This window comes from Atractosteus spatula, chromosome 21, assembly GCF_055471065.1.
Source record: "Atractosteus spatula isolate fAtrSpa1 chromosome 21, fAtrSpa1.hap1, whole genome shotgun sequence".
Taxonomy (NCBI): Eukaryota; Metazoa; Chordata; class Actinopteri; order Semionotiformes; family Lepisosteidae; genus Atractosteus; species Atractosteus spatula.
In genome coordinates, this window is record NC_142726.1 from 13,137,509 (window position 1) to 13,165,316 (window position 27,808).

The window sequence follows — 27,808 nt, forward strand, 5'->3', positions numbered from 1 at the left end:
TTCCATGAGCTACAGGCAGCAGTGTGGACTTGCAGTGATGACTGAATGGAAGGGGATTCAAGCACAAGGAGGGTTCAAGCACTCCTGAACCAAGTACAGCTCTCAGATTGCTCCAGTAAAATGCCCAGCTGTATAAATGGGTACACATTTAAATTGCTCTGGATAAGAGTGTCATCCAAATAAATTAATCTAACTTTCGAACAAACAGACTCAAGCCCTGTACTGAACTCATAGCTAGGGGACCAAATTACCACTGTCAAAATAACATATCTTTCAAAGATTTCCTCTATCAACTAATCAGTTAAGAATAGCATACCAACTTTAATTTTGGACGGGTTTTTTAAAAAAAACATGGCAAATTACAGCACCTTCCACTACCAAAGGGACTTGCATGATGGATTCAGTACGGGAAGTCCCAGAATGGTACAACAGTGGAGGTGCAGACAGTGCTCAGATCAGGAGTGCAGAAAAACCAGCTCCCTTCCTCAGCCCTGCAGAGGAAGCATACAGGAGCCCCACTCAGCCCCTCTCCATCCCCATTCCCACGATCAGTCAGCCCTTTCTATTCTCAGCTCCAGGGCCCTGTCAATGAAAACATGAGTGACCTTTCACTCAGCCATTTCCTCAGTGAATGAAGTTTGCAAACTCTGGGGAAGACACTTCGACATTCCCTCGCCCCCTTCAGTCAGGCCTTTCTCAAACCCCACACAAACAACACCCCCGACAGAAAAATAAACACAAACACAGCGTCATTCCCTCGAAAGTAGCCTGATTTTTTCTGAAAGGGACATCACACTGCAGATAGAACTTGTGAGGTTCCAGCCACAAAACTCAAATGAGTCAGTTAAATCTCTAGGGAAGGTTTTTAAACACAATACTGTACGTACCCACTAGTTTAAAAACATAAATGTGAAGTATATACATTGACTAAAAACTGCTACTAATGCCAATCTTTCCAAATTCCAAATTGTTTGGAAATCCAACACATTCAAATGCTAAGTGGGGAAAAATTGTTGCCCCTGCAGCATTTGCTTTGGCATAAATGAAAACACAGAAGTTTAAGATTGTAACTGCAAGGCACACAACACTGTCATCACTACACCCACTCTCCTCAGAGCATCTCATCCAGACCAGGCAGGGCTGTTCAAGAACATGCCCCTGGTCCACAGGCCAGTGTTTGCTGCTCTCCTGAAAAGCACACTTACTGAATTGCGATGGCACACATGTATGACTCATGACTTACCCAATACTGTATAAACCTAACTACAGTACAATTCTGTCTATCAATCCCAAGACTTACAGAGGAGGGAATCATGTGATCCCCTCATGGTTGAGAGATGTCATGTGAAAAGCCCATCTCACAATGTCTGTTTTATGGTGTGGCCACTTCCTGTTTACAGCAGGCACGGTGGGTTCATTATCCTCTGTTTCATATCTTCCCAGGCTACTGTGTGTTGAGCCACTCCCTGACATCTTCCTACTACTTATTTACATTTTCTACCAGTGAAGAGCAACAGAGAACAGAAACGATCTTGTTTTGAATGAACTGCACGTTCAGGAACCCGACAGCTTCCTTTTGGCCTGCGACCGTGTCTGTTGCAGCAGGGTTAAGCCTCGTAATGTCATTCCCAGTCTGTCCGGATACATGCCGTAAATACAATCCCAGGGTTCTGAAATGCAGGAAAGCAAAGAAATCCTGGGAAATCATACTAGAACTGGGAATAAATATTGAAATTCCCAATCAGAAGGTGGACTGTAACATAGAGGCAGTCATTTGACTTTATAATTCGGTATGTCCTGGGGAATGTTACTGGGATAAATTCAAGTATAGTATATAAAATTGGTAGTTGCCTAAAAATGAACCCTTGTAGCCCAGAAAACAAAGTTATACTATATAACGAACAATGACTAAGGATGCTCTACAAGTCAGACAGCTCATGCATAAATGATCTCCATGCTGTATCAAAGGCAAGATATGAAGCCAGCGCTCGAGGCAAACTTCTTTACTGCTTAACTAAAGAAAGAATCTCTAAAATCAGTGGCATTAAGAACACAAAATGCTTTAAGTTGCACAGAGAGCTTAAATCTTTTAATATTGGAATACAAGAAAAATACAAAACCTATATAAAAATAACTGTAAATGTCATGTTTCCTCCAGTCTTTTGAAACACTGTATTTTTTTAATCTGATGTATCTGCTTGAATGGGACTGAGCAATTGCACACCCAAAAGCAATAAGTGAAAAGGCATAACACTGCCAACTGCGCAATAGCTTGAGTGCTGTCCTACAAACAGGAGAGGAGAGTGTCTTCAGGTGAAGAAGCTGCTGTGGTGACTCATATTTACCTTCCAGCAGTTTAGCCCCTCACTGTGTTATTCTGATCTCCATCACACATTCTGGGTGCGATCTTATTGGTGACGTAGATTAGCCATGTGTTACTCAGCTGGAGGAGCTGGGATACAAAGCGTCACACAGTCTGTCCTCACGGCCATGAAAAGCTTTTCAAAAAAGGCTACACTCACTGAGTAAATAAATAGACCCAGGACATATGGGGTCATCAGATGTGTATTTTGTAGATGTAAATGTAGATTTACTGTAGGCAGAGTTATATTAAAGCATATGAGTTCCTGTGCAGAAAAGGAATTTTGACGGTGCAAACTCTGGGTGTTCACAACACAGTTCCCTCCAAGAATGTAGCCAGGAAAACAAAACACTATTCTGATTCCCACTTCACTGATCTTGCCATTAAAGTTTCTATCTTTTTTTCCTTAAATACAAGTTGTGATCCCTACACCAGGCCCACAATCCCTTTTTCTCCGCAGTATTGGACAAAGCCTACCCCTGCTACTGCCCCTGTTGCCTGGCCCCCTAGCTAAGCTGTGAATTAGCACACGCTTGGCCCCAGCTGTTAGGTGCAGAGCAGCCTGCTTCCCTTGTTTAGGTGCCAGCTGTGGGAGGGCAGCCGCAGTGTACGTCTCCTCTGGAAGATCACTGCAGAGAAGATACAGTCCATCATTTTTCTTTTTTTTATACTTCCCGTCTGCTAATTGGAGGCTGTCTCGTGAAAAGCCTCCTACATCACAATTACTTTTCAAGATGAACAGTCTATCCTTGCTAAACGTGAGCTGCCCCATGCCACGTGGTAGAAATCCAGGTTTTGTAATAAAGTCCAGTTTAAATACCGGCAAAATACTGTAAGTGGAAAACGAAAGGAAACGGAGAAATTCACATGCAAGTGGTGTGAAATATTCAAGCCTTTAGCTCTGAATAATTTCAGTTTAGTTACAAGTCTTTTTTTTCCGGCTATGGTATTGTGAATGAAATTACAACTTAAATCTAATGTGTGAAGTGTTACAATTATAACTACTTGTCATCAAGTGTAACTGTAATTATCACATCCCAGAAGAAACAAAGAAAGAAAAGCGATAAGAATCTGAAAGAACAGATTAATTCAAAGCTTTAAGTACTGATAACAATATCTGTAATAACAAAAGAAATAGAAATTAATATTTTAACATCTCCCTCAGGTCCTTTTTTCCCTTTGCTTTTTTAACATTTAGAGCTTGCCTGATGCACAGGAAATCCTCAATGGATCTTATGGGAAAAACAGAAGATTCTTACATAAGCCATTCTGAAATAACCAATTCTCTCTGCAGCTCTGAAGATGTGATTTCTTGCTGCCTGGGAGACTGCTAGGTTAGTCAGCTGTCCCTCCCACATGAAAGATGGAAGATGAACCGCAATTCCCTTCGGCCAACAAGACAGAATCTAATCTAGTCCCTTGGGATCCTGGAAGTGACCCTGCAACGTCCTGAAAGGAGATCCTCATCTCCTCTTATCCCAATCTTGTACACCTCATCAAGCTCATCTACAAACAAAGCCGTACCCTAAAGAAGGGCATCAATTATTTGCAGAGTCTCCAGCAAAAACTCCAGAGCTATACCCTCACTTCGTGCTGCAGTGCCTGGGAATGGATCTCTACACGAGATGAAATCGCTTCCTTCTTAATCAACCCAAAACAGGAAAAAAACCAAACAATTTCTCATCTAACTGTTACACCTTCCCTGCTCTTCCTCCACAATTAATCCCAAGGCAAAATGTCTCTCAGTAGAATACAATCAATTTCCTGTCCCATAACTCATCAGAGCAGGCACTCGACTGAGACCTGGCTGCTTACTGGCGTGCTGTGGGATGCACTCGTTTCTAAATCTCAGATCTCTCTGATTTAACAGCAGTTAAGACCAATAAAAAGTCATCCACGTCATCCCCACCAAAGGGCGGGTGATGACACTTTTACAGCACAGAGTAATGCCTCCATACATGTCCAGAGAGTGAAGTTCGGGGCTTTCGAATTGAAGACTAAACTGCAGCACTACAGCAAAAGAAGCTGAAGGTATGTTAGAGCAACTTTGCAGCATGTAACATTTTTAACTGTTCGGTTTAACTCTGAGCTACAGTATACCTCAGCACCTGCAATCTCTTCAACAAGATTATCTCCATTCCCCACCGTCTGCTAGCAAGTTCTTAATCTACTCAGAATACCCTTAAGACATACAGTAGTCTTATTGTAAATATCAGCACTGCTCGATGGCGTTCCCATTATTAGGCTTTATCCTACTGAACCCTGTCCATACCATGATAAAGCATCACCTCCGGTACTGTTTCCTGGATGTCAACTTCTCCATGCTTGTTCGGCGTTCTTTCAATAACTCTCAGTGCAAAATAATGAGACAGTTGACGTGGTAAATCTTATCAGATGGACTGTTTTTCTCATATGGGAGTTACTTTAAAGAGCAGAAACAGGCACAGGCCTAAAACAGGTAAGTGCTGCACATTGGTGTTGGAGAGGAGTCTCAATTACCTGGACAGAGCTTTGAGCGGAGCGTCCAGAAAAACACTATATACAGTGAGTGTTATTGTTATTATTATAAACAATACAAATATTTTTTTTATACAGCACACCCTTGAATCTGTTTATTTTCTTATTCACCTTTTTTAAGAACTTAAAATCTGGCATAAGATCTGACAGCACAGCAAAAGGGTTTTTGACCACTACTCTTTTGAAAAGCAAAGTCTTGTTTTCAGATTTCCATTAATTAGAATGCACATAAACTGTTACAGCTGAGAAACATTATTTCTGTGAAATTATTCAATCTTTCCAACACCTTAAGTTTGTATTAAATTCCAGTCAGGTACATTAAAAAAATGCTCACAGAAAGATCTACCTGCAGCACCTGCTGTTTCTAATATTTCTTCTTGTGTCTGGGAATTTTCCTCAAAGCTGAGTCAAGATTCTTACAGGTGTTTGACACCCAGAGAAAAATACCTATCATTTACAATGCTGTAAATAATTTCTTATACAGCACAAATTAAATGCTACAGACTCATTTAGATAACATCTCAAATACAGTCTTCCTGCTTACATTTACTAAAAGGATGTTCTTCAACACAAAATGACTATTTCTGTGTATTTGTCCATGAAATAAACAGATGTAGTTATTTCAAATTAAAAAAAAAAGTATAGACTTGTCTTTTTTGTTAATGAATAATGAACTCTTTTTTTTACCGGCTCTTTTTTCTTAGTTTCAAAAGACACTCCCTATCCACTGGCCCTGAAGATTCGCAATGGAATGCACAATTTTTAGCTTTTCATAATCACAGTCATTTTTTTCTCAAACAAGGAACCACCCATCCCAGATTGCATGCAATCCATGGCTATTTTTGCTTGCAAAGATTTAGTACAGTGTACTGTGCATTTCCAGTGTAATTATATTTCAAGTTTTGATTTGTACAGTAAGTTTCCTTGTCTAACCCCAAGCCCTCAGTATATAAGGCTTTCACTTTCAATGAAAATAGGCCTGGTTCACCATAGCAGACAAATAATCAAATTTGCAATCAAATCCCATGGTCTCAGGGCATGACAGCTAAAACTGAGAAATGAAACTTGCACTTAAAGAAAATAAAAAACTTGCTTAGATAAGTCCAAATTTGGTGGTTCATTTAATTGGAGACTCTTAAAGGAAAAAAAATATTTTGCAACAATACTCCTTCAGGCACAAAGTCTCAGATAGCAAAGATAAAGTTAACATTCTAAAGTGTCTGAATTAAAAATGATAAGCCTAGGGCACTAAATAAACTCAGCCAATCGTTTTCAAGGGAGCAAACAAACCTGTTCCAAGCACCGTTATTAAGTGCTCTTTAAAGTATTTGATTACCAGTACTCCCCAAAACATGATTATGAACAAATTGTATATACATTTCAGACGGGCAATGTCTGCCTACAGGACAATCCCACAGCCAGTGCACAGAGAAGCACTGTTTTAAATTCAGCACTGAGAACGTGCTCAAGAAGCTATCTTGAGCACTTTGAAAAAAGACCCACCGCAGGACAGGACCTCTTTAAAAATCAAACTTCCTACTGCTCAAAGATGTTCCATAAATATTTAAATTTAACAAGTGGAAAATGCACCAGAAGCACAAGCCCTGCTTGACTTTCCTAAAAATAGAGCTGTGCGCGGAAGTGTGGTGGCAGAGCACAGAGAGCCGCGATGCTGTGGGCGATCCATGCCACAGGAAGGGAACTGGAGTGAGCGCCAGCCCCGCTCTCTCACAGCCAAAACGCCGCGTTTATGAGATGAAGTAAATCCTTTTTTAAAACCCCACAAGGCACAATTTCCTTTTTCTATCTCCACTGACAAAGAAATGAGACACAGCCTCTTTTCAGCTCATTCTGAAGACCCCTTTCGCTTCAGAACAGTACATCAAATCAGCTGGCTTGGGCTAGGGCCAGGAAACGGAAACAAAGGATTGATTTAGACCAACGCTGTCATTCTGTCCAGCTACGGTAACTTAGAGATGGGGACAGTTTTGCTTTCCTATGAATGAAGCAAGAGTGCACAGAGTCAACATGGAAATCTGCAAATCTGACAATCTACAGACATTAGACATAGTGGAGTCATTCTCCGTTTTTAAATTTGAGTCAGTCTCTTTATTGACTCCCTGGAAGTAGTGTAGATGACACACTAGATGTTCAGTAGGGCTCTGGATTAGCTCAAAAAGATGGTGCTGTCATAAATCTCAGAAAGAATAATAGCAGTACAGAGATGGATTGAACTCAGATTGGGGGGAGTGCAAAAGGTCAGGCCAAGGAGATAAAGAGAGTTATGGTTGGGCATAGTCACTGCTTTTGACCAGTTGGCAAACTCTGCTTACCTCATCTGATTCATCAGAGAGAGTCTTGAGGAGCATTGGGAAGAGGCTGTCAGTGTGGCGGAACATCTGCAAAGGGGAAAAAGAGGAAGAGTTTAAAATCATCAAGAAGCATAGCTTATCATTTGAACCGTGCGAGCGTGAAAGAGATATCGTTTAGGAGGATTAGCTATCGTTTAGGTGGATTTGCTGGTCTACAGAGATCTGGATGGAGTACTGGCACACAGAAGGATGGAAGACCTAATACTCCACATTTAGTACTTTTTTAGAATTGTAAAATCTTAGCGTGCCCAGAGCGTTTGGGCAGCCAGTTGACCTTGGACCCCTAGAGGTTTGTTTTCTCCTTACAGAGGAGTTTTTGGCTCTTCTCCTCCGTTGTCTTCTGGCGTTTTCTCTTTCTCTTTCTGTATTGTAATGTCATGTATTGTCACACAGCTTTGTCAAGTGCCTTGGGGCAACCTTGTTGTTGTGAAAAATAAACTGAATTGAATTGAAAGACTGACGTACTGGTTACACTGGTATGTCTGCAGTGCGGATAACACAAATATCCAAAACCAGTGATGCACTCTAAAAAAAAAGCTGAGAAAAACCATGTAACAATAAAAGCATCAATTGTCTATGCATTGTCTATATCAAGCATTGAATACAGAAAGAATTTGCCAAAAACAACCAAAGTCTTTCAGAGAACAGTGCAAGATGGAATTTGAAAGTCACATCCCAGAATGTCAAATGGCCATGAACCAACCTCTTGCCAAATAACAACCAGAAACCCCCCCAAAAAAAACAGATTAAAGAAATTTAAGAAAGCAGTCAGAAATACAAGAAATAAAAACACAAAGCAGATATCATATATCACACATACTGTAAGAATATATATGATAAATATCTAAGAAATAGAAGAAAGCAGAAATGGAGTATAAGGAGGCAGTCTGCGCAGCACTCACCTTACGCGGGGTCTTGATGTACAGGTGGTAGAGCCATTTGAGCACCGCGATGCGGGTCATCATGCCAGTCGAGGACTCATGGAGGTGCCTGTCCAGGACCTGCACTATACCATCCAGGTCCATGGTCACCTGGGGCCGGTCGTTACTGGCATGCACAACGGGTAAGATATTCAGCCGTGATCTGTGCAAGCTATCCTACAACAGCACAAGGTCTTTCTCCGCACAACAACCTGCTTTTATCACTGGCATTGTGACTGATTATGGAATCAGCTGGTGAACAAAAGTGATTTTTAACCCTATTCAACTTGAAAAGGGGTAACAGGGGAATGTTTCTGACTACTGATTAGCATTCTTCTTATCCACAAGCCATTTTTAAATGTTGTGGCATTATTCTGAATGTTAGAATTAGGTATTATGCTGTTGCCTTATATTAATATAATATTAATGAAACAAGACAGCAAGCACTATCTTAAATTATTCTAGCAACAATACAACACAGAAACGGACAGTATATCAAATATGTACATTTTTGTCTTGTAAAAAGGGTAAATCAATAATTCAGTATTTCCAGCACTCATATCTGGAAATGGATTCTTTTGCATAATAATCCCACACTACAGCAGGGAGATCACGCTAATTGTAAGGAATGTGGGTAGCAATTACCACAAAGGAAAATCTGACTCATTAAAAGTGAATACACTCAATTAAAGCAACTCATACAGCAAAACAGCCTAAGGAATGTGTAAGCATGCCTTCATACTGAACCCTAGTCATTAAGAAAGAAACTCCCTACATTTCTCTGAAACCCAACATACTGTGGTGTAAGTTTAATTCATTTCCAATTAATTCCAGAGCACTCACAAACTATTTTCGTTGTTTTTGTTGTTTGAGGGTGGTCGGTACATAAAATGATAGTTATACAGTATATGCAAAGTAGAAATAGTTATACATTAAAAAGCATGGAGGCATGACCCATTCTTAGTGGATTCGTCTTTGTTCCTAGAGGCCAATGATTTTATGAAAGTCAGGTGCAGCAGTAGAGCGATCTGACAAAGATACAACATCTAATAAGGCGCCGCATCTTGCTGTGCAGTGTGGAAAGGATCCCCGCGTGCCCCCACTGCCCCCCTGTGGGAGGACCAGCAACAGCTAAGAGACAGACTGCCAGGAGTGACACAGGACTGGAGTGTCCTGTACCACTGTCTCACCGTCGCTCAGTGATGCACTGAAAGAGCTAAGAAGCACAGTTGGAGCTTCCAAGTCCACAGGCAAAGGTAGTGGCAGCTGAATTGCATGTCATGTGCTTAAAGAACAGATAACACCCTGTAGCATCAACAATGAACACACAACTATATGCCTTCTTCATGTGTTCTTCTCAGCAAAAGAAATTCCCTCCCAAGGGCACATATGCAGGAAAACTAAATATTAGGAATAACTATGTTTTTTTTATGTGCGTCACTGTGGGGTAAAAAAAACTTCTGGTGGCTAGAATGCAACTGCAGATAATCCAACAGCTGCTCCAAGATGGACTGCTGAAAGAAAGCGAATTGCTGCAGTTATTTTGCACTGCTTAGAGACTGCTGTCACTGCTGTAGCATGAACATTTCCAGTTTGCAGCAATATGTGGATGTATGATTTGCACACTTAAAATGCACTTTTTTACAATAATGCAAATTTTAAACACTGCTACAAAAATAAAAACAGAATTGAAGAGTTGACATTTTGATGCATTTTCACATTTGAAAAGTTTAAGCATCTTGTGATAACTTAGTAGCAAAAAATACTAGTCCACTGAACACAGGCTGAGAATCGCCTAATGAAGCTTATCTGCAGCTAAAACAGAATATGGTATTTTATTTAAAAATAAACACATTGTTAACAATATTTCAGACACTGCATTTGTTTTCACACTGCCTATGGTTGATTTATCTACCATTAACGGGCGCCTCTTTAGAACTGCAGTACAAGAAGTACAAAGTGATCCCACTGTTGCATTTTCCTGTTGAAGTATAGATGTTTTTAAAATTACCATGTCAATTTTCTCAAAATCTTTTACATTCTGCAACCATTTGTATGGATAGTAAAAGAATCTGCTTTACACGGTTATTTGCTGACAAAATTAATATTCTTTTTTCTTCTTTCATCATCCATACACAGCACAACCACCATAGAGTATGCCCATTTTTGCTATGCACATAATGGCATAATGGAGGAAAAGGATTTGTACTAATTTTCTTCTATTTAACTTGAGGTCTTAATTTAAAACATCCTCCACCTTGTGGTGTATAAGGGCGAGTAAACTACTGTAGGTAGGGGCTACAATGCAGGGGCAGCTGAAGTGGGTCCATTACCAGGCATGAAGCTCTTCCGGTTGAAAAGTGTTATACAAATGCTTAGAACTTGTATTTATTATACTTAGTCTTTGGTCAGTTACCAACTTTAAGAGCTGTTTTTTTACAGTAAATTCATTGCTCAATCAAGAAGGCATCACCAAATACTATGAATGTTCCTGCAAGATGTTGAAGGTGTTACTTGTTTTATCCTGCATTCTAAAAAATGAAACATCAGAGGAATGAGCTTGTGGTTAGGTGCTTTCAGGAAAGAAGTTAGTTTTCTTATTTTAATTAGTATAGCAATCCTAAGTAGAAAATCCTTTGATCAACTGGCCTCTTTTCTTTAAAAAGAAATACTACTGAGTACGGATTAAGAGTATACCACCTCTGGGACCAATAAAACCTTTGAGAAAAACTGAAACTCAGAGGACCACCAGAGGTATACAAAAAAAACTGCTGACAAGACGATTTTTATTCTTATAATTTGAAACATCTTTCAATTTACCAACTTACCAAAAAACCTTGACAGCAAGTCAATCAGTAAAATGCCCTGCAATTATTGAGGCATCATACAATGCTGTAGGTAGATAAACCCTGAATCGTGTCTTTTATTTTAAGAAAAAGACACATAGTCCCATTACAAATTAATCATTACAATCTGAAGGACATACAGTGGCAGGGAATAAAAGCAGGACACAGAAGTTAATGGGCAAAGGAAAGATGGAGCAATGTTATTGGTGGGAGTGGGCATAGGAGAGCATTAGAATAATGTTTCTCTCTCAAATCCAGTGGGTAACTGACTAAGGTGACTAGGAGGCAGAGGATAAAAAAGAGGAAACTGTACTTGGAAGTACTTGGAAACTGACATGATGAGTTGAACGTGAAAAACGAGCCAAAGCAAAGCTCGAGACAAGAAGCGCAACCTGTATTAAACCAGGGAGAAGATACTGAGCCATGCAGCTCTCCTGTTAACACAGGACAAGACTAACCCCTGCACCCCCGAACTGCAGTCACTCGGAGCACATGCACAGCCCACTCTCTGGAGACCAGCTTTAAGGACGTGCAGTGCTATGGCTGGCAAGAATGAAGGGTTGATATTGAAAATAAAAAATAGGCCTCAATTCTTCCTCTACAGTTATAAGACAACCATCTGCTGTAAAGCCAAAGAGGAAATAATCAGAAGGGAAAAACCTGGAAATACAGTTAGTCTTCCCATTTTCATTTAATTTTTAGACAGCTTTACCCTGCAGCACCTTCCTACAGCCAGATGAGGGAGCACAGTTTCCATTTAGAGCAAGGCTGAAGAAACCATGAGGTGTCATAGTCATGTTAAATATTTTCTGTTCAGGGCTGGGTTAGTTGCAATTTAATGAGAAATGGAATCTGACAAAATTAGCCAAGTTGGAATTAGTGTCTATTTCAGAAATTTCACAGGTACACTGACAAAGTTGATTGTTTCACCTTATCAGAAAGTAGTGGCAAAAACACATGATGTAAATGCTGTTTTGAAATACAAAATGAACCCTCAGTCACTATGTAATTTCCATTATATTCTGTGTCCCCTGGTAAGAAATGATAAATCCTAAACAACGCTTTTAAATTTTATTTCAATTAAAGTTTTAAAGTTTTCAATGAAACAAATGTGGAAATGAACTTACTTTGTAGAAGCAAAGAAGCTGATAGTGCTGAAGCCCACAGAGTCTTGTGAAGCATTAAGTGAATCTGCAAAACAAAGAAAGTTCTGAAGGCTCACCTGTGTCATACAAGCCCTCATTGCTACAGTTTGTGACAGCCAGTCGCCTTAAGGGCACCAGACCCCTCAGTGTAATCTCCTCAGCACACCATAAAAAAGACTTTGTTATGCTAATGAAGGAAGAGGGGACAGCACTTACTGTTGCACTGCAAGATCTCCTGTCACAGCTTGAGGAACAGAGAACAAGCCTCTCGAATAATAATGCTACATGCTGGAAATGTTTATAATGTCTAAAAATGTTTTTCTAATTGTTAAATCTGTGACAGCACTGCTATTCACTTTATGTTATGATATGGGGGCGCTGCTCTCTCTCCTTACACAGGCTGCTGTTTAAAGACATGTCACCAGCTCAGCATTGGTGGTTCAGTGGTAGAATTCTCGCCTGCCACGCGGGAGGCCCGGGTTCGATTCCCGGCCAATGCAAAGCAAATTTTTTTTCCACAACCAACATACGAAACATCAACTTATGACCTATGCAAGACAAACACATACATGTCTGGCTGCACACTGCACAAAAAGTGATGAGAAATCCACGAGACAAATATTCTTTGGAAGTACAAAGAGAAAACTTGTGATACCATAAATAAATAAAACAACATTCAACCCAGTTACCTTCATAGCTGCTAAGCTGTTAAGTGTCAGGTAAGGGTCCTGTGGTGAGGGCACACGATCTCTTTTCTTATCTTTTGGAAAGCAATATCTTGCACCATTGGCTGGCTGTTAGCCTACAGCCATTTTACTGGATTCAGTTCTCTTGTGTGGCTTCCCCCATTCCCAGCCCCCCTCCTCCCCTGGTGATGTGGCATTCCTGCTGTTCGTCCCACAAAGCAGGAGTGCAACAGGCATACATACGCATCTGCATTGGTGGTTCAGTGGTAGAATTCTCGCCTGCCACGCGGGAGGCCCGGGTTCGATTCCCGGCCAATGCACAAGCGATACTTTTTAAAAAGCTTCCCCCCCCCCCCACCTTTTCCATTTACAGATCAGCTCCAGATCTCGGCTTGTGGAAAATGCAACACTTTATACAATTACAGATCTCATCTGATTCTGAACTGTTTATGCATCATATATTACTGCACATCTGATGAATAAAATATCAAGTTTAAAAAAAAACATTTGTAAAAGTATTCTGTACAGGTCTATACCACAAAAGATGTTCCAGAAACACGAGGATAAACTACACTATATTACAGTATATAATTACAGTATTATATTACAGTACTTGATACATATTAAAAACAGCAGAAAAGGTTCAAGTTTGAGCCCAGGACAAATCTCATCCTGTATTTTGGAAAGTAAAGCACAAGGTTAAATTAAGGAGGACGTCAACCAAACGCAATTCTTGATTAGGCTATAAGGAGAATGCTTGTTTTTAAGATTTTGTATACAGTAGGAGTGTGCACTTTGTGCAAGAAAAACACTAAATAAATGAAAGAAAAAAACATTACTATACATGAAAACGTCATAAAATCATTTGTGGAACAGAAAGAAAAAAAAAAAGCTGCACTTGCATTGGCCGGGAATCGAACCCGGGCCTCCCGCGTGGCAGGCGAGAATTCTACCACTGAACCACCAATGCTGAGGTGAAAAACTTTTGTGCAGAGCCACAGTTACTAGTTCACCACAGCATCACGTAATGAAAGACACACCGGTTAGCCAACAGCCAGAAGAGTCAGCATGCATGCCAGTAGGAGGGGGAAGACCACTGCCAGCTCACATCAGAGGAACAGATTCAATGGCAAATTACCAAGGGGAAGAGTGAGCCACATGATGCAAGTGTTACTTTAAAAATCAAGCGTAAAGTCCAAGTACCTGAAACATACCCCTGGACTTGCAAAAAAAAAAAAAAAAGAAAATACTATGCAGTCCTGTCCTAGTAAGTGAAACTTTCTAGATTTTCAAACAGAATTTGAGCAAGATCCTCTACACTTGGATTATTAATCTACTCTTTAAAAACACAGTCCGAAACCATGTTCCATTGCATAAGAAAAAGGGTGTCACCCTTATTTTGCCAGTGCTACATTTGATTTCTAGAATTAAAAGGTTCATCTAAACCAATGTTGCTTTAATTTCTGTTATAACAAAAAGCAATCAGTTCCAAGCCCCAAAAAATATTTGTTAGACTTTCTTTCCGTAGGACTGGATACCGAGTTAACGGTCTGAACAGACCTACTTAATCTTTCTGATACAAAGATCACCTTGAAAAGGTATTGAATAAAATAAAACCTGACTGAATGATGATATAATGAACATTAGATTGGCAGTGCTAGTTCAAACATCTACTGATCTTTTAAAAAAATTAAGTAATAATAAATAGTGATCTATTGAAATAATTCACTTGCCCACAACACAGAACATAAAGCATCTAAACGGAACAAAACAGCCAAACGTATAAAACATACCAAAGTATGGGAAACAAAGGAGGCTAGCAGTTGCATTCTCACTCACACACTTTTTTTAAATTTAGGATGGTTCAATTTAACAGTTCTGAATACCTGTGTAGTGTGATCCTTTGCACCACCACAGTATTGTATCGATCAATTAGGAAAAAAAAGAGTACTTAAAGAATTAAGACGCAACAATGAGAAAGAGACACAGAAATGAGGAACTCAGCATTCTGTTAGAATCAAAATCGGTAATAAAGAGTTTTCTTCTGTCCTTCCTGCATCATCTTGAAATGTCTTTAGTTTTAAATTGAAAAAAGGGAAGGCTTGCATTGGCCGGGAATCGAACCCGGGCCTCCCGCGTGGCAGGCGAGAATTCTACCACTGAACCACCAATGCTCTGCTGACAGGGTGATTCCAAACTGCATCCTAGAGGCGAAGGGAGAACATGAATGCCACATCACCAAGAGAGGGAGGGACTGACACTGAGTATGCATGAGCTTCCACTAAAGGAAACAGGCAAGACTGTTTGTTACATTCCAAAAGACATAAGGCAGTCTCACCAGTCCTGAACTGGGATGTATTGGGATGGTTTGAAGGAGGCTAAACTAGGTGCATAGAAAAGAATAGGTTAACAAAAGGGTTTAAAAATTGGCCTTCATAATTTCTTAATTTAAAATTCTTCATAATTTATTATGGGTGTTTTTATCCACCCACTTCTTCCTGTTAAGAATCATGACACCATACAGTTAGTTATTCCCATATCAAATAAATGAAAAACTCTGCATGTTTACATTTGGTACTAATTTAGCATTAATTGGGTTTTTGTTCACATTTGTCAAAAAAGGAACAGGGTTTGTTCAGGAGCAAGCCAAAGTTCGTTATTTTGCTTTATTCTAATTGTTCTTAAACATGTTCCACACATCTCACAATCCCCAGGCATCTCACAGTTTCCAAGTGCAGGGAGCAGAAGTGTGAGACTCGGAAATTTTACAGGTTCATTTTCGGGAAAACAAAACAATTGCATTGGCCAGGAATCGAACCTGGGCCTGCGGAGCTCCTCCTCTGAGCTGCAGTTACTAGATCCAGACAGCAAACGACTGAAGACACGACCATCTCGATAGCAGAATACCAAGTTGCCAGCAGGCAGGAGGGAAAGCAAGTGAACTGTGTGATGTGAGTATGTGGAAGGAGGAGGGGACACCCACCTCTAACCGCATAGGAACTGAGCCTCTCACTCGGCTGCTCTTTGAAAACTAGCCTTCCCAGCTCAGCATTGGTGGTTCAGTGGTAGAATTCTCGCCTGCCACGCGGGAGGCCCGGGTTCGATTCCCGGCCAATGCAAACAAAACATTTTTTCCCCCCTTTTCTTTTTGTACTACACATCTGCTTTTTCAACTTCCACTTTTCTTCCAGCTGCTGAACTTTTTCCCTAACTGAGACTTTCCTTTAATAATTTTAAAAAAACATCATTGGATAAACAACTTATCTGTAACAAAAATTAAATTCAGCTTTTGCCTCACCACCTTGCGGGGAAATGTAAAGTCTACAATGGAAGGTAAGAAACAAAACGAAAGATTTTTTTTTCTAACACACCAAAAAGCATTTCTGAGCTCTTCCCTGGTTTGGAATCACACTCTTCCATTCCCGGCCCCTCCCCTGATGATGTGGCAGTTCTGCTCTCCCTCTCTCTAAGAAGCAGTGCGAGAGTCTTGCACTCACCTCAGCATTGGTGGTTCAGTGGTAGAATTCTCGCCTGCCACGCGGGAGGCCCGGGTTCGATTCCCGGCCAATGCAGAAAGAAACTCTTTTTTATGTCGATTTATTTTAAATTGCCTATAGCTGATACCACAGAACAGTTGTACTGTTATCTATGGTAGATTATATGCTAGATGCAATAGCAAACTCTTAAAAGCAAACCAGATTAAGAAAAGTGAAGAGCAGGGAGTTGCATGTGGGCAAGAGAGGCAAAGAAACAAGTTATAGGTAGATTCCTATTTAAGAAAGAAAGTAAATCATTTTGGCTGTGGAGCCTTATTTAGGTGCAAACCTGAAAACTGACAATTTGCTTCTAAAAATAACATGCCAATCTGGAACAGTACAATTAATGGAGCAGCTAGTTTTGCGATCACTCATAGGGGAAATAAAAGAAGTCAACGTTATTTCTGCACCGGCAGGTAACTGGAAAAGAAAAATGGAAACGCACCCCACAACTGTTCTTTAAAGCTTACGCAGAAACAGAGAATGCCACATCTGGCTTCTCTAAATTTCCTCCTTAAAGGGAAACTGCAACACTATGTTCGTATTGCAGGGTTGGAAAGAATCGGCACTGATCAGTGCCTTCCAAGCCACAATGACAGTAAAATGTACACAGTAACGTGTAAAAACTCCAATAGACAAGAGACACATTTTCCAGGTATGCGCAGCGCCATATTCTGAGATCCAGAATGAGTCAACCAAACGTCCAGTGCCATGAAGCCGCTTAATTATATTTTAAAGAAGCAGGCTTGCAAATACATTTCTTTTAATCCAATAGAAATATTTATCTCAGCTTCAAGACGGTTTTGATGATAAATGGAACTTTGCATGCAGATCACTTTGGAACATTTCTGCGTTAAAATGTCTGCAGCACAACCTGTACTTATTTGCTCTTATATTGATTACAGTTATAACAGTGACTAGTGAGCAGGAAGGGGTCACATCACAATGTAATTCTCTACTTCACAGAACACAGAACTCCCTACAACATGGCAACCACACAGTACTTTCAAAAAGTTTTGATGCTTAATCTAAAATTTGTAAAATTTTGCAATACTGTCAATGAATTTATTTTGTCATCGAGATTTTATAAACGGTCTGAAAATTGGGAGTGCAGCTCCCCTTTAATTCAACAGAGGTAATTTCTCAGCTCTCCACTTGATCTGCTGCGCCGAGGGGCTGCCACACACTACACAGGTGGGTCCCGCACTCCAGCGGGTGGATGAAGTGGGTCCTCTCATATTTGTAATTCACTCACAGGTCCTTTACACAAACACCAGCTGTTATTAAAAGCATTAGCAGCAAATAAGTACCCAACCTTTTCTTCAAAGCTTGAATGTGCACAAGCCGCCAAATGGTATATGATCCAGTAACCGCCCAACCTCAAAAAGCAAGCACTCACTGTCCAGGCTGTCCTGCACCTTGGGCAGAGAGTCCTCCTGCAGCTGGCTGTCACCTGGCTGGGCCACCTCCTCCTCGTCATCATCTTCTGGAGTCACCAGCTTCATCAGGCTCTGGTTGCAGGCGCTGGCAGCCTCCTTGGTGCCTGGTGTGTTAAGAGTTAAGGGGCAAGGCCAAGTCTAGGATGGGCTCCTGCTCAATTCCTATTTAACACCTTCTTAAACAAAGCAGTGGAGCACTCAAACCACACATCTCAAGTCACACACCTACAGATTCCAAGGTCTTTCCTTCACACTGAACCACAGTCCTTTGTCACAACATTTAAAACAAAAACATAATATAAACAGTTTAAATGAATCTGAACGCATCTACCTCAAGGACAGTTGTTTTGATTTCCACATGTGGTAGGCTGCATGCATGTGTCCACTGCCATTTTGAAGGCAGTAATAAGAAATGAGACAAGTGATCCCAGTCTTTTAGGTAACTCTGCGCTGCCGTGATTAAATTGTCAGTGTTGACATCTCTCTCAGTAGTACCGCTTTGCTTTACACCTCTCCATTTATAGTGTTGGAAAAAAGGGTTTTGAAGTTCACCAGATTTATTGCTTGAAAATTTTGCACCTGATTCAGTTTCTCAGTTAAAAACTAACAACTCTGCTAATTAGAGAATAAAGCAAGCTGCTGTTCTCTCAGCAGTCACAACTCACATTTACACGTCACACTGATCGCTGTTTAACTAGCATCGCACTCCTGCAGTTTCTGAATTGATATGGAAATGGATCTTTGTTTCTCTTTTCACCATTTGCTGGAATGAGCCATCCTGGCAAGCTTGCTTTTCAACAGGACCACTGGATGCAATGCACACAAAACATGATTACAGTTACCTAAAAAATAAGTTGAAATACGATAGTCTAGATTCAATGAATACATTTGGCAAAACTGATATCTAGTGGGGATAAAATGAGTACTAATTGCACATGTAAGTGAGGTATGTCAGATAAACTCTAAAACTGTGGGGGACACCTCATCATTCTCCCACCTTCAACACAGAAATGGAATTGTCTGCCTTTCTCCATGCTAGCCCTACTGTTCAAACAATAGAGACCCTGTTCTGCCTATCGCACCCATATAATGAAACCACCAATTAACAAAGAGTTATAAGACCCGTTAACTCACTGTAGTACTAGATTTTGGTAAGTGTGAGAATCCGAATGATCAAGCAAAATAACAGATCACTTTATTGGCCATATACAATTTCTTGCATTAGGAATTTGACTTTTCGCATACCCCAGCTTGCTCTCCATGAGACACACAGACAGGGAGAGAAGCTTGGGGTCAGAGCACAGGGTCAGCCATTTATACGGCACCCCTGGAGCAGCTGGGGTTAAGGGCCTTGCTCAGGGGCCCAAAGGAGTAGAATTCCTCTGCTGGCTGCAGGATACGAACCAGCAACCTTCCAGCCACAAGTGCAGATCCTTAGCCACAGAGCCACCACACCGCCCCAGAAGCTGTCTTTGCCACTGATAAGAAGGTCCAGGACCTTTCCCTGAACTAATCCTTCTCATATTAATACTCTCATACTAATCCAGACTCTCAGTTAAGATGCTCACAGGGACTCCTGGAGGATACTCTTCTTGCGGTCATCATAGGACAGACAGGGAAGCACAGCTGTCAGGATGCCAGAGGAGTAGGGCAGCACTACACGCCCAGCAAGCTGGATAAACTCACGCATCCATGTCATGGCTGTGAGCTGGATTAGATCATTCGCTTCAAAGAGAAAGAAAAAAAAACAGGCATTATCACCAGAAACACAAGAGACAATAGCCCGCTATCTCTGAAGGCGTATGTTCCCCACTAAGTAAAGGAGGCAATCAGAACGCATATGACTTTAGATATAAGGAATATGAAATAGTACAATTCTGAGAAAAGAGTGACAACACCTGCTTAAACATCAAACACCACAAGAGATTGCAAGCAATGTTGCTATCACCTTTCCAGTTGGGATATACTGCACAAAAGTAGGTGCTTTTTACACTTGAAAACATTATAATTGATGTCTGGAAGTCAAATTATAAATTGTTTTTTGTGCTTTCACCATTGATTGTGATGAATTACACTGCTAGTATCTGCAACCAACAGATGACTTGCACAAGGGAAATGTCATGTGCTTAGAAATGGATGCCTTACTCAGTTTGGACTCCTCTGACACCTGGCAGTGGATGACTAGGATGTTGGCCATATCAGCAAATTTAACACTGGATGGTGTTTTCTTGATCTCCTTGAGGAATTCCCCCAAAACGACCTCGCAACTGGAAACAAGCAAACACACCCATTTTAATTTTCCATGAAGATGCAAAACAATGCAGAACAGAAACTGTTCAAAATAGAAAAAAAAATGCCTGGTTTTAAAAAAGGTACCTGTGGTTCCTCACACAATACAGCAATATAGAAGGAGAAGGGTAACTTCAGAAAGGCTCACACAAGCTGACTAAAAAGCTTTGCAAGCCTTATTTTGTAAGATAAGTAAATAATGTCTTGCTTTTACAAAAAGAAATGCTTAGCTTAATCTAGGTATAAAATGGTCATTTTGGTACACAATACATTATACAATAATTTATTCTGGACACAGGTGGCCAACCCAGATAACATTATTTTAACAACATCTGATTATTATGTGAACTACAGCTAGTAGGCAAAAAATGGAAACAGCAGATAAAGTCACTTAATTGACTTAATTCACTTAATGGGGCACTGGGCCACCAGTACGCCTGTATGTACTGTGGCATTGAATCTACCAGCTTTGGAAATTCTGCAGGAGGGATGCTGCACCATTCTTCCACAATAAAGTGAACTCAAGGCTAGTTGATGGAGGTGGATAAAGCTGTCTCAGGTGTTGTCCGAAAACATACTCATGCTCAATAGATTGATTCTTTAGCTTGATGCCACGGGTGTACTCAAATTGTCCTTTACCATGTTCTCAACAAATCATCTCCGCATACTGTATCACATTTCTCCACTGCCTGGTAGTCCACTGCCTGTGCTCTTTGCACCACTGGACTCACAAACAATGTTTTGCCAGATGCGGTGAAAGATTTGCAATCTGACTGTACAGAGTTGTACTGTACAGAGAACTCTACAGAACTCTACAGAGTTCTTTAGCAACTTTTTTTGATGAAAGATTTTGATCGGTTCTTGACTAAACTGCTTTCTTCAAAGATTGAAATTTGTAGTCAATTGATCTGCAGTTGCTCCTCTGCCTTGAATATCATTAAAGCCCAGAATAATGGTTTCCACCCACTTTTGCCCTTTGCTAATGATCTTCAGGATCTTTCCAGTTTAGGATCTTTCCAAATGCACACCAATAATCCCGCCTCTTTCAAAGTCATTAAGGTCCAACTCTTACACTTGTTAACCATAACTACAGGCAGACAGGCCTGTCCAGCATTTTCATACCTGACTCTGAGCATGCTGGAATGTTAGCTGCTTAATTAACACATAAGCCCTACCCATGTGGAAGCCCTTGTTTTCAATATACTTGGTGGTCCTCGCTTACCAAAGTGTTTCAATTTTTTTTTTCGCCCACTAACTGTAAAAAAACTACACCGTCCCTCAGAAACACCCAAAGGATCACTCACGTCCTGCGGATCTCTTTGCTGCTGTCCCCCAGGATTTGGAAGAGCCCATCCAAGATCTCAGGCAGGTAATCCAGCAGGTTGATGTCTGGAACCGATTCCAGAACAAGGATCTGGAGCAGGACATGGTCAGGATCAGGACCGATACGCAGAAATGCCTTATAAACACTGAGAGACAGATGAGCAAACGAACCACAAACTATCACCCACACCACTTTAATTACAGAGACACCTTCTGAAACTGACGTGTCCTTTGCTTGAACAACACATAACCACAGTACTATAATTGAAGGAAACCTTTTGGTGAAAAGATTCAAGAATCATGCCTATGAAGTTGCACGTATATCTGAATGAACTCACTCCTAGTGCACCAGCACTTCTTTCATGTCCTCATTGTTGAGAGCTGTGGATGCAGAACTCACCCAAGAGATTATGAACTGGCGGGCATACTGGTTGTTGGAATATATTCTCTCCCTCAGAAGAGGAACAAAGGCCACCAAGTCAAACTTGTTGCTCTCGGTCACAATGTCCTGAGGAACAAAAGAAACATTTCAAATCCTTCTGCAATGCCACAATGGTGCTCTTTCCCTCACAAACATACAGTACAAAAAATATTAAGGTAAATTCACTATTTCTATAAATGTTGGGCATTTTTCTTTCAAGACAAAAGCAGCTGTAGAAACTATTTTCTGATACTATTTACATAAACCACTGCCCTTGGCATTGTTTCACTTCTCATTATCAATGGGGCTTGTTTTTTCATAGCTTCTGCAAATTTTCAAATACAGGTATTAGTTCCTTGCTATGCATGGCCTGATTAATTCCTTAATGAGTCAATTTGCACACCATTAAAAGAACAATATATAGTAATAATAAACCTGATGAAATGAATCCTTTAGGTTTTCATGGTTTGATAACTTGACAAAATCATGTGAGATCCTGATTAAATTAAACATGCTGTCACTCACCTTCAAAAGACGATCCAGGAGCTCTGAACCACTCTTCACATTAGGATCTGGATCTGCCGCTAGCTACATAATAAAGTATTTAAAAAAAATAATAGCTATGACTTGTTTCCTTTTAATATCTAAATAATTAGGGATTTTAAGATTGCTCAGTGACAGTGACTAGGGGATAAAATAGAAGTACTGTACTTTTGATTTACAGAACAATATCACAATGATTTAAAACATTAGCTACCAATAATCATTAGTTGTACTATTTAAGTAACAATTTCAAACAGTGATAAAAATTTCTGGGAAAAACATTTACCCAACAGGACCATACAAGTTAAAACAAAATAAGATTACTATTAATTAAAAAGAACACTGAATAAGCTGAAGAAAATGCATTTTCATAGTGCTTTCAATATCACTGCAAAGTAAGTGTATCTTTAGTAAAGCAAGTTCTACAACTATTGGCTAAATCTACATGATTGCAACTGGATGTTTTTATGAGAGAATACTCTAACACTGTCTTCTCTAACACACATAATTATTGGTACAAACAGGTCTGCATACAGACATGCATTGTATGGTACTGTACTGAAATAAAGCTAGAGAGTGTTCCTCACTCTATAGTTATACTAAACACTGGTCTGAGTCCAGAAACCAGGTCATCAGGACATTAGCACATATGAATTCCCATTAAACCACAAGAGCCAACTGGCTTGGCGAGACTGTAAGCGTGCAGTTTAAGACGCAGAAGCACTGGATCTCTTCTGATCACCTCCCAGGTTTTTTTGTGTGGTGCGGCAGTACCTTGCTGAGACCGTCGAACAGCACGTTAAAGTGAGGCAGAACTGCTCCCCGCGCCACCTTCACAATGTTATAGAGGGCCTCGCAGGCGTAGTATCGCAGCCGGCTGTCAGAGTCATTGAAGCAGGTGAGGACAGGCTCGATCAGCTCCTTCAGGTACAGCCCAGAGTCCTGCACAGGACAAACAAGTAGTCGATCCAGGAGCTCCGTCAATTACTACTTTTCACGACTGTTTCTCTTCTAGTATACGTTTACCGTGCATGCTTCATGAAGCTACATCTCAACATGAAAAAGCAACTCACTTTTTAAAAAACAATCATTAAACATTAAAACAAGTGGAACTTAGCAATTGATCAGGATTGAGAAAAGGCTGGACACCATGCTAGAAGACATCGCAAGGAAACTCACTTTGTATTTTTGTCTTTCTACTCTTTTTCTCTCCACTTCAAACAATTAAAAAATATATATATATACATAATTCTGGATACAAAGCAGGACAGATCAAATTTAACAAAAGTGCAACATACTCTTCAGAGTTACATTGTGATTTCCCAAAGAAAGCTCTTTGGCTATCGGTAAACACGGCTTAACACCTGGGAACTGCTCCAATAGTATGTACTGTATTAAAAAATCCTCATTACATTGAGGGTAAAATTGAAAAACTGCAAACTCACTTCTTTCCCAGGCTAAAAACTGGAAACTGCAATGCCAGGAAACTGCAAACACTATCTGATAGCAGATGAAAACTTGGTAAACCGCTAGAAATTAACTTCTGCCATATGTGTGCAGCAGGTACCCTCACTAAAGGGCTTAAGGCTTCAGAAAAGCCTACCTGTTTGGGAAGCAGTGCTTACCTTCCCCAGTGCAATCGAGCAGGCTGCCAGCCCGATGAGCCCACCTTTCCGGCTGTGAGGGTGCTGAGACAGGGCAAACTCTGCAGCCAAGATCTGGATGACATGCCTGATCTGGGTGGAGTTGTTCTGCAACACAAACTCTCGCACCAGCCTGCCAGAGGCAAAACAAAGCATACAAAACATTTGCCTTCTCACATCTGTCACGCACCACAGTAAACCTAAAATGACTCGACTTGTAGCCTTCCTTGTCTGTATCTCGCTTAAGCTTTCCACAAGACCATGAATGGCTAGTCATGGAAGTGATACTGTACATCAAGTCTGAGTATCAACAGCATAAAAATGAAAATCAAGACAATGTTTCTAATTATGTTATTAGAAGCAGCCTATAGTCAACATACTAAATAATAGAGGATTCAGAGAACACTTATGCATATTCACCCATATGATAAGCAGTGTTAAAATGTATCTAAAAGATCTAACAAAAATACTCGTAGAGAAATTGTCAGCATCTGTCTCCACATGAAGAATACCAAAAGTCCTTCATTGCAGTGATTTGCAAGCAACCACGATTAAAACTTTCCTATAAACTTGTAACTACTGAGAAGATCAAAAAGTTGGCCTGCTACTAAGGTTTTACCTAAAAAAGTTAAATTAGAAGTTAAATTTGCCAAGACAAGAAAAGTGCTAACCTTCACCAACTTCTGATCCACAGGGACCAAAGCAGGAAATTAAGAAAAAAAAGCAACATTCGACACAAAGGGATCAAGATCCAGTACAGGCCAAGGAACTCAACTACAAAGCTTTGCAGTGTCAAGAAGACCTTCTCAATATACTGTAGTGATGGTATACTGTACACTTTTGAAAGTAACCCAAAGTTGGATAATTTGCAGGATAAATAAAAGAAGAGTTTTGTTCATCTGGTGGAGGGAGAACCTGTTGTTTTCTGTTATCAGTTCTCTTAGTCAAGATATGACAGTTCCCACCCTCAGAGATCTGAACACACAATACAGGACACTGCAAGAGCACTTGCACAGTTCTTTCCAGCAAGCTCAGTCGATAGCAGCCTCCCCAGACAGCGACCAAAACCCAAGCGCCACCAATTTAGTGAAAATATTAATTAAAACCAGACATTTTACTAATTAACTGCCCTGTGAGAATGTGGAATTAACCACCAATATTACTCTAATTACCTAATTAGCACTCTTCATGTCTACTGATAGCTCCTAGGGACAAGTCAGCTGCTATGACAGTCCCTTCCAAGACCAGCCTGCCACACAAGGTATCTTGGTCAAGATCCGTTATCTCAGATTTCAGAAGATAACAGCTTTCATCTGCTTCACTTCACACTGAAGCACAAGATAACGGCATTCAGATGGAATTTTTGCCAGAGAAAAAATGTAGTTAGTAGTTACACAGAATAATGATATGGCCATTCACTTGACACACTGATTTTGGATTTAGAAGCAGAACAAAAGAAACTCTGGAAACAAATCTGATATTATAGAGATTTGAGACTGACTCTTGTAAGCAATTTAAGATTTATACATTTTCTATTGCAATCACATTCATGCCTACGTCTACACTGAACCGCCTGCAATCATGGTTTGCCAGAAAGCCCCCTCTTCCTGCTTGCTGTATCTGGAGACACGTGGTTCAATAATTCTGCATCAGAACTCTCAGTCTCTCACCCTCTGACTCCAGTCATATGACACTTAGATCAGACTCATAACTCTCTCTTTCACTGTTTATGGTCAATGGTGCGTCACTATTTTGAGGGGACAGACTATATAATGTGCTCTTTAATTAATGTCTGGAACATATTCGCTAGCTCCGCGAATCAATATCGACTTTGCAGGGCAATATTAAAATAAGCAATCGCGATTTACGCCATTGCTGTGAACAAATTAATCCATTTCCCGTTTGGACCCGTCTGATGATTTTCATAAAAAAAGATAAACCCAAAGTGAAAATAGAAAGCAACGTCCATCCTATTTACCACGCTTCCTAATTAGTTTGGAATCATGTGGTTTTCCACTTGATCTTTACATAGAAACCGCCATGCCAAAACCTTTCCAACTAGCGTTAGTGCATATTCTGCCATTAGGTATATCTACCACTTCATCATATTGCAGCTAAGCTTCTATAGTTTTCCCCATTATAAATTCTTCAGATTTGATCAAAGGAGACAGCTGCTCGTCACTGCTACAATAACACAAATATTATTCAATGTAAAAACTTGCATCTTCTTAGAACCAGTTAAACTCTAATAAGGAGTGACAAATTGCAGCCCCCCCGTTACACACCATAGGAAACCTGCACCCGTCGTCTTTCACATCTCTTTATAGACTGGCTATGATTAGGTGCATGTTAATAAAGACACACATAAAGTTATGCATATTCTTACTTCTCGATCTCCAGGGCAGCCACCTTCCTCTTTTCGTACAGTTTATCGTTGAGGGCTCGTACGATGTTGGGAGTCAAAGGTGAGAAATCCTTTTCCGTATTCATTTTCGCAAAATTCGCAATTCGCAATCAAAAAGAAATAAAAAAACGCGCAGCCTTTCCTTTTCGTCACCAATTCAGCTGTTTTAATGCTTCGATGTTAATTTCTCCGTAAGGACTTTGGTTTTCTTACCCGTTTCAGATAATATATGTTCTAAGGTTTTTGAAAAATAAAATAAAAATACTTAATAAAATGTAAATTCACCAAATAAACTCTCCCGAGTTAGTTACTTGACAGAACCTTTGATCTTTGATGGGTTAACTCATGTTAAGTATTCGGTAAAGAAAAAATGTTCTTTCAGTTTCTCCACAGGTGACACACTGTTGTGCGGTGGAAGAAACGAAAAACGTCAAGCGATTTGGGGGAAAAAATCGCCCCTGAGCAGCAATTAGATAAACCGAACTTCAAATAACTGCCACAATTATACGTTATATTCAATAAAGACAAGTGTTCGCTTAAAAGCTACAGTATGCATGCACATGTAGACTGCAGAACATAGGTCCTGTTAACATCAACAAAAAACTAATTCCTCAAAAATATTGATAGAAGTATTACAGTACACCAAGTAATTATTTTAATTTTCTAAATGACAGACTGGTGATGATCACAAACTAGCAGAACCGACGGATTTCAGTGTCAACCTCAAATGACAACCATCGAGGTATTCTCGGATAACCTGCTCCCTTTAACCTGAGTCGATTCAGCGTTTGCCCCCAGGTGTTTGAAGATAAAGAGCAGAGATGCAGTTCAGGTAGATGACTGTACTGACAGACCCGCTTCAAAACAAGCTAGCTCATGGTAGCCATATTGACCGGGTCACATGACTCTTCACCACTCCCCGAAAGGCTGTATAGTCGAGCGAGGAGTCAGGGATTCATTCATTAGTGTTTTTCCCAAACTGAAAAAGAAAGAAAGAAAGTTGTGATGTAAAGGTAGTGTCTTTTAATGATTTCTGTGATTTTATGTGAGGGACAGTTTAAGTATTTATTATTTCTGATAATTGCTTTTTCATTGCGTTTTAGTATTTATAATTACTAGTACCAGCAGCTCCTGTAACACACAACTCACAATCCACTGCTGCTATGCAGGTGTGCGCCTGGCTAGTACCTGGATGGGAGACTTCCTGAGAAACCAAAGGTTGCAGCTGGAAGAGGTGTTAGTGGGGCCAGTAGGGGGCACACACCCTGTGGTCTGTGTGAGTCCCAATACCTAATAGGGAGACACTATAGTGTAAAAATGGTGCTGTCCTTCATATGAGATGTGAAATCAAGGTCCTGACCC

General features: G+C 40.3%; 1 protein-coding gene and 6 non-coding genes across 7 annotated transcripts in view; 4 read left to right on the plus strand and 3 right to left on the minus strand.

Annotated features, from left to right (window-relative positions):
* The window catches only part of vac14 (vac14 homolog (S. cerevisiae)), a 48,312-nt gene extending 20,957 nt beyond the window's left edge, over positions 1 to 27,355 (minus strand). Inside the window, exons 1-12 of the mRNA XM_088939022.1 lie at positions 26,429 to 27,355; positions 24,025 to 24,175; positions 23,174 to 23,341; positions 22,382 to 22,444; positions 21,836 to 21,943; positions 21,417 to 21,526; positions 19,969 to 20,090; positions 19,411 to 19,548; positions 17,784 to 17,927; positions 12,145 to 12,208; positions 8,154 to 8,298; positions 7,213 to 7,278 (exon numbers count right to left, since the gene is read on the minus strand). Coding sequence (XP_088795148.1) covers positions 7,213 to 7,278; positions 8,154 to 8,298; positions 12,145 to 12,208; positions 17,784 to 17,927; positions 19,411 to 19,548; positions 19,969 to 20,090; positions 21,417 to 21,526; positions 21,836 to 21,943; positions 22,382 to 22,444; positions 23,174 to 23,341; positions 24,025 to 24,175; positions 26,429 to 26,532 — 1,383 coding nt within the window. The 5' untranslated portion in view covers positions 26,533 to 27,355. The remainder of the gene's footprint in view (positions 1 to 7,212; positions 7,279 to 8,153; positions 8,299 to 12,144; positions 12,209 to 17,783; positions 17,928 to 19,410; positions 19,549 to 19,968; positions 20,091 to 21,416; positions 21,527 to 21,835; positions 21,944 to 22,381; positions 22,445 to 23,173; positions 23,342 to 24,024; positions 24,176 to 26,428) is intronic.
* On the plus strand, positions 12,592 to 12,662 carry trnag-gcc (transfer RNA glycine (anticodon GCC)). Its single transcript has one exon. It is a non-coding gene; the product is annotated as a tRNA-Gly (tRNA).
* Positions 13,098 to 13,168, plus strand: trnag-gcc (transfer RNA glycine (anticodon GCC)). The gene has a single exon. It is a non-coding gene; the product is annotated as a tRNA-Gly (tRNA).
* Positions 13,748 to 13,818, minus strand: trnag-gcc (transfer RNA glycine (anticodon GCC)). The gene has a single exon. It is a non-coding gene; the product is annotated as a tRNA-Gly (tRNA).
* trnag-gcc (transfer RNA glycine (anticodon GCC)) lies at positions 14,952 to 15,022 on the minus strand. The gene has a single exon. It is a non-coding gene; the product is annotated as a tRNA-Gly (tRNA).
* trnag-gcc (transfer RNA glycine (anticodon GCC)) lies at positions 15,897 to 15,967 on the plus strand. The gene has a single exon. It is a non-coding gene; the product is annotated as a tRNA-Gly (tRNA).
* Positions 16,350 to 16,420, plus strand: trnag-gcc (transfer RNA glycine (anticodon GCC)). The gene has a single exon. It is a non-coding gene; the product is annotated as a tRNA-Gly (tRNA).
* Positions 27,356 to 27,808: the final 453 nt, after the last annotated feature.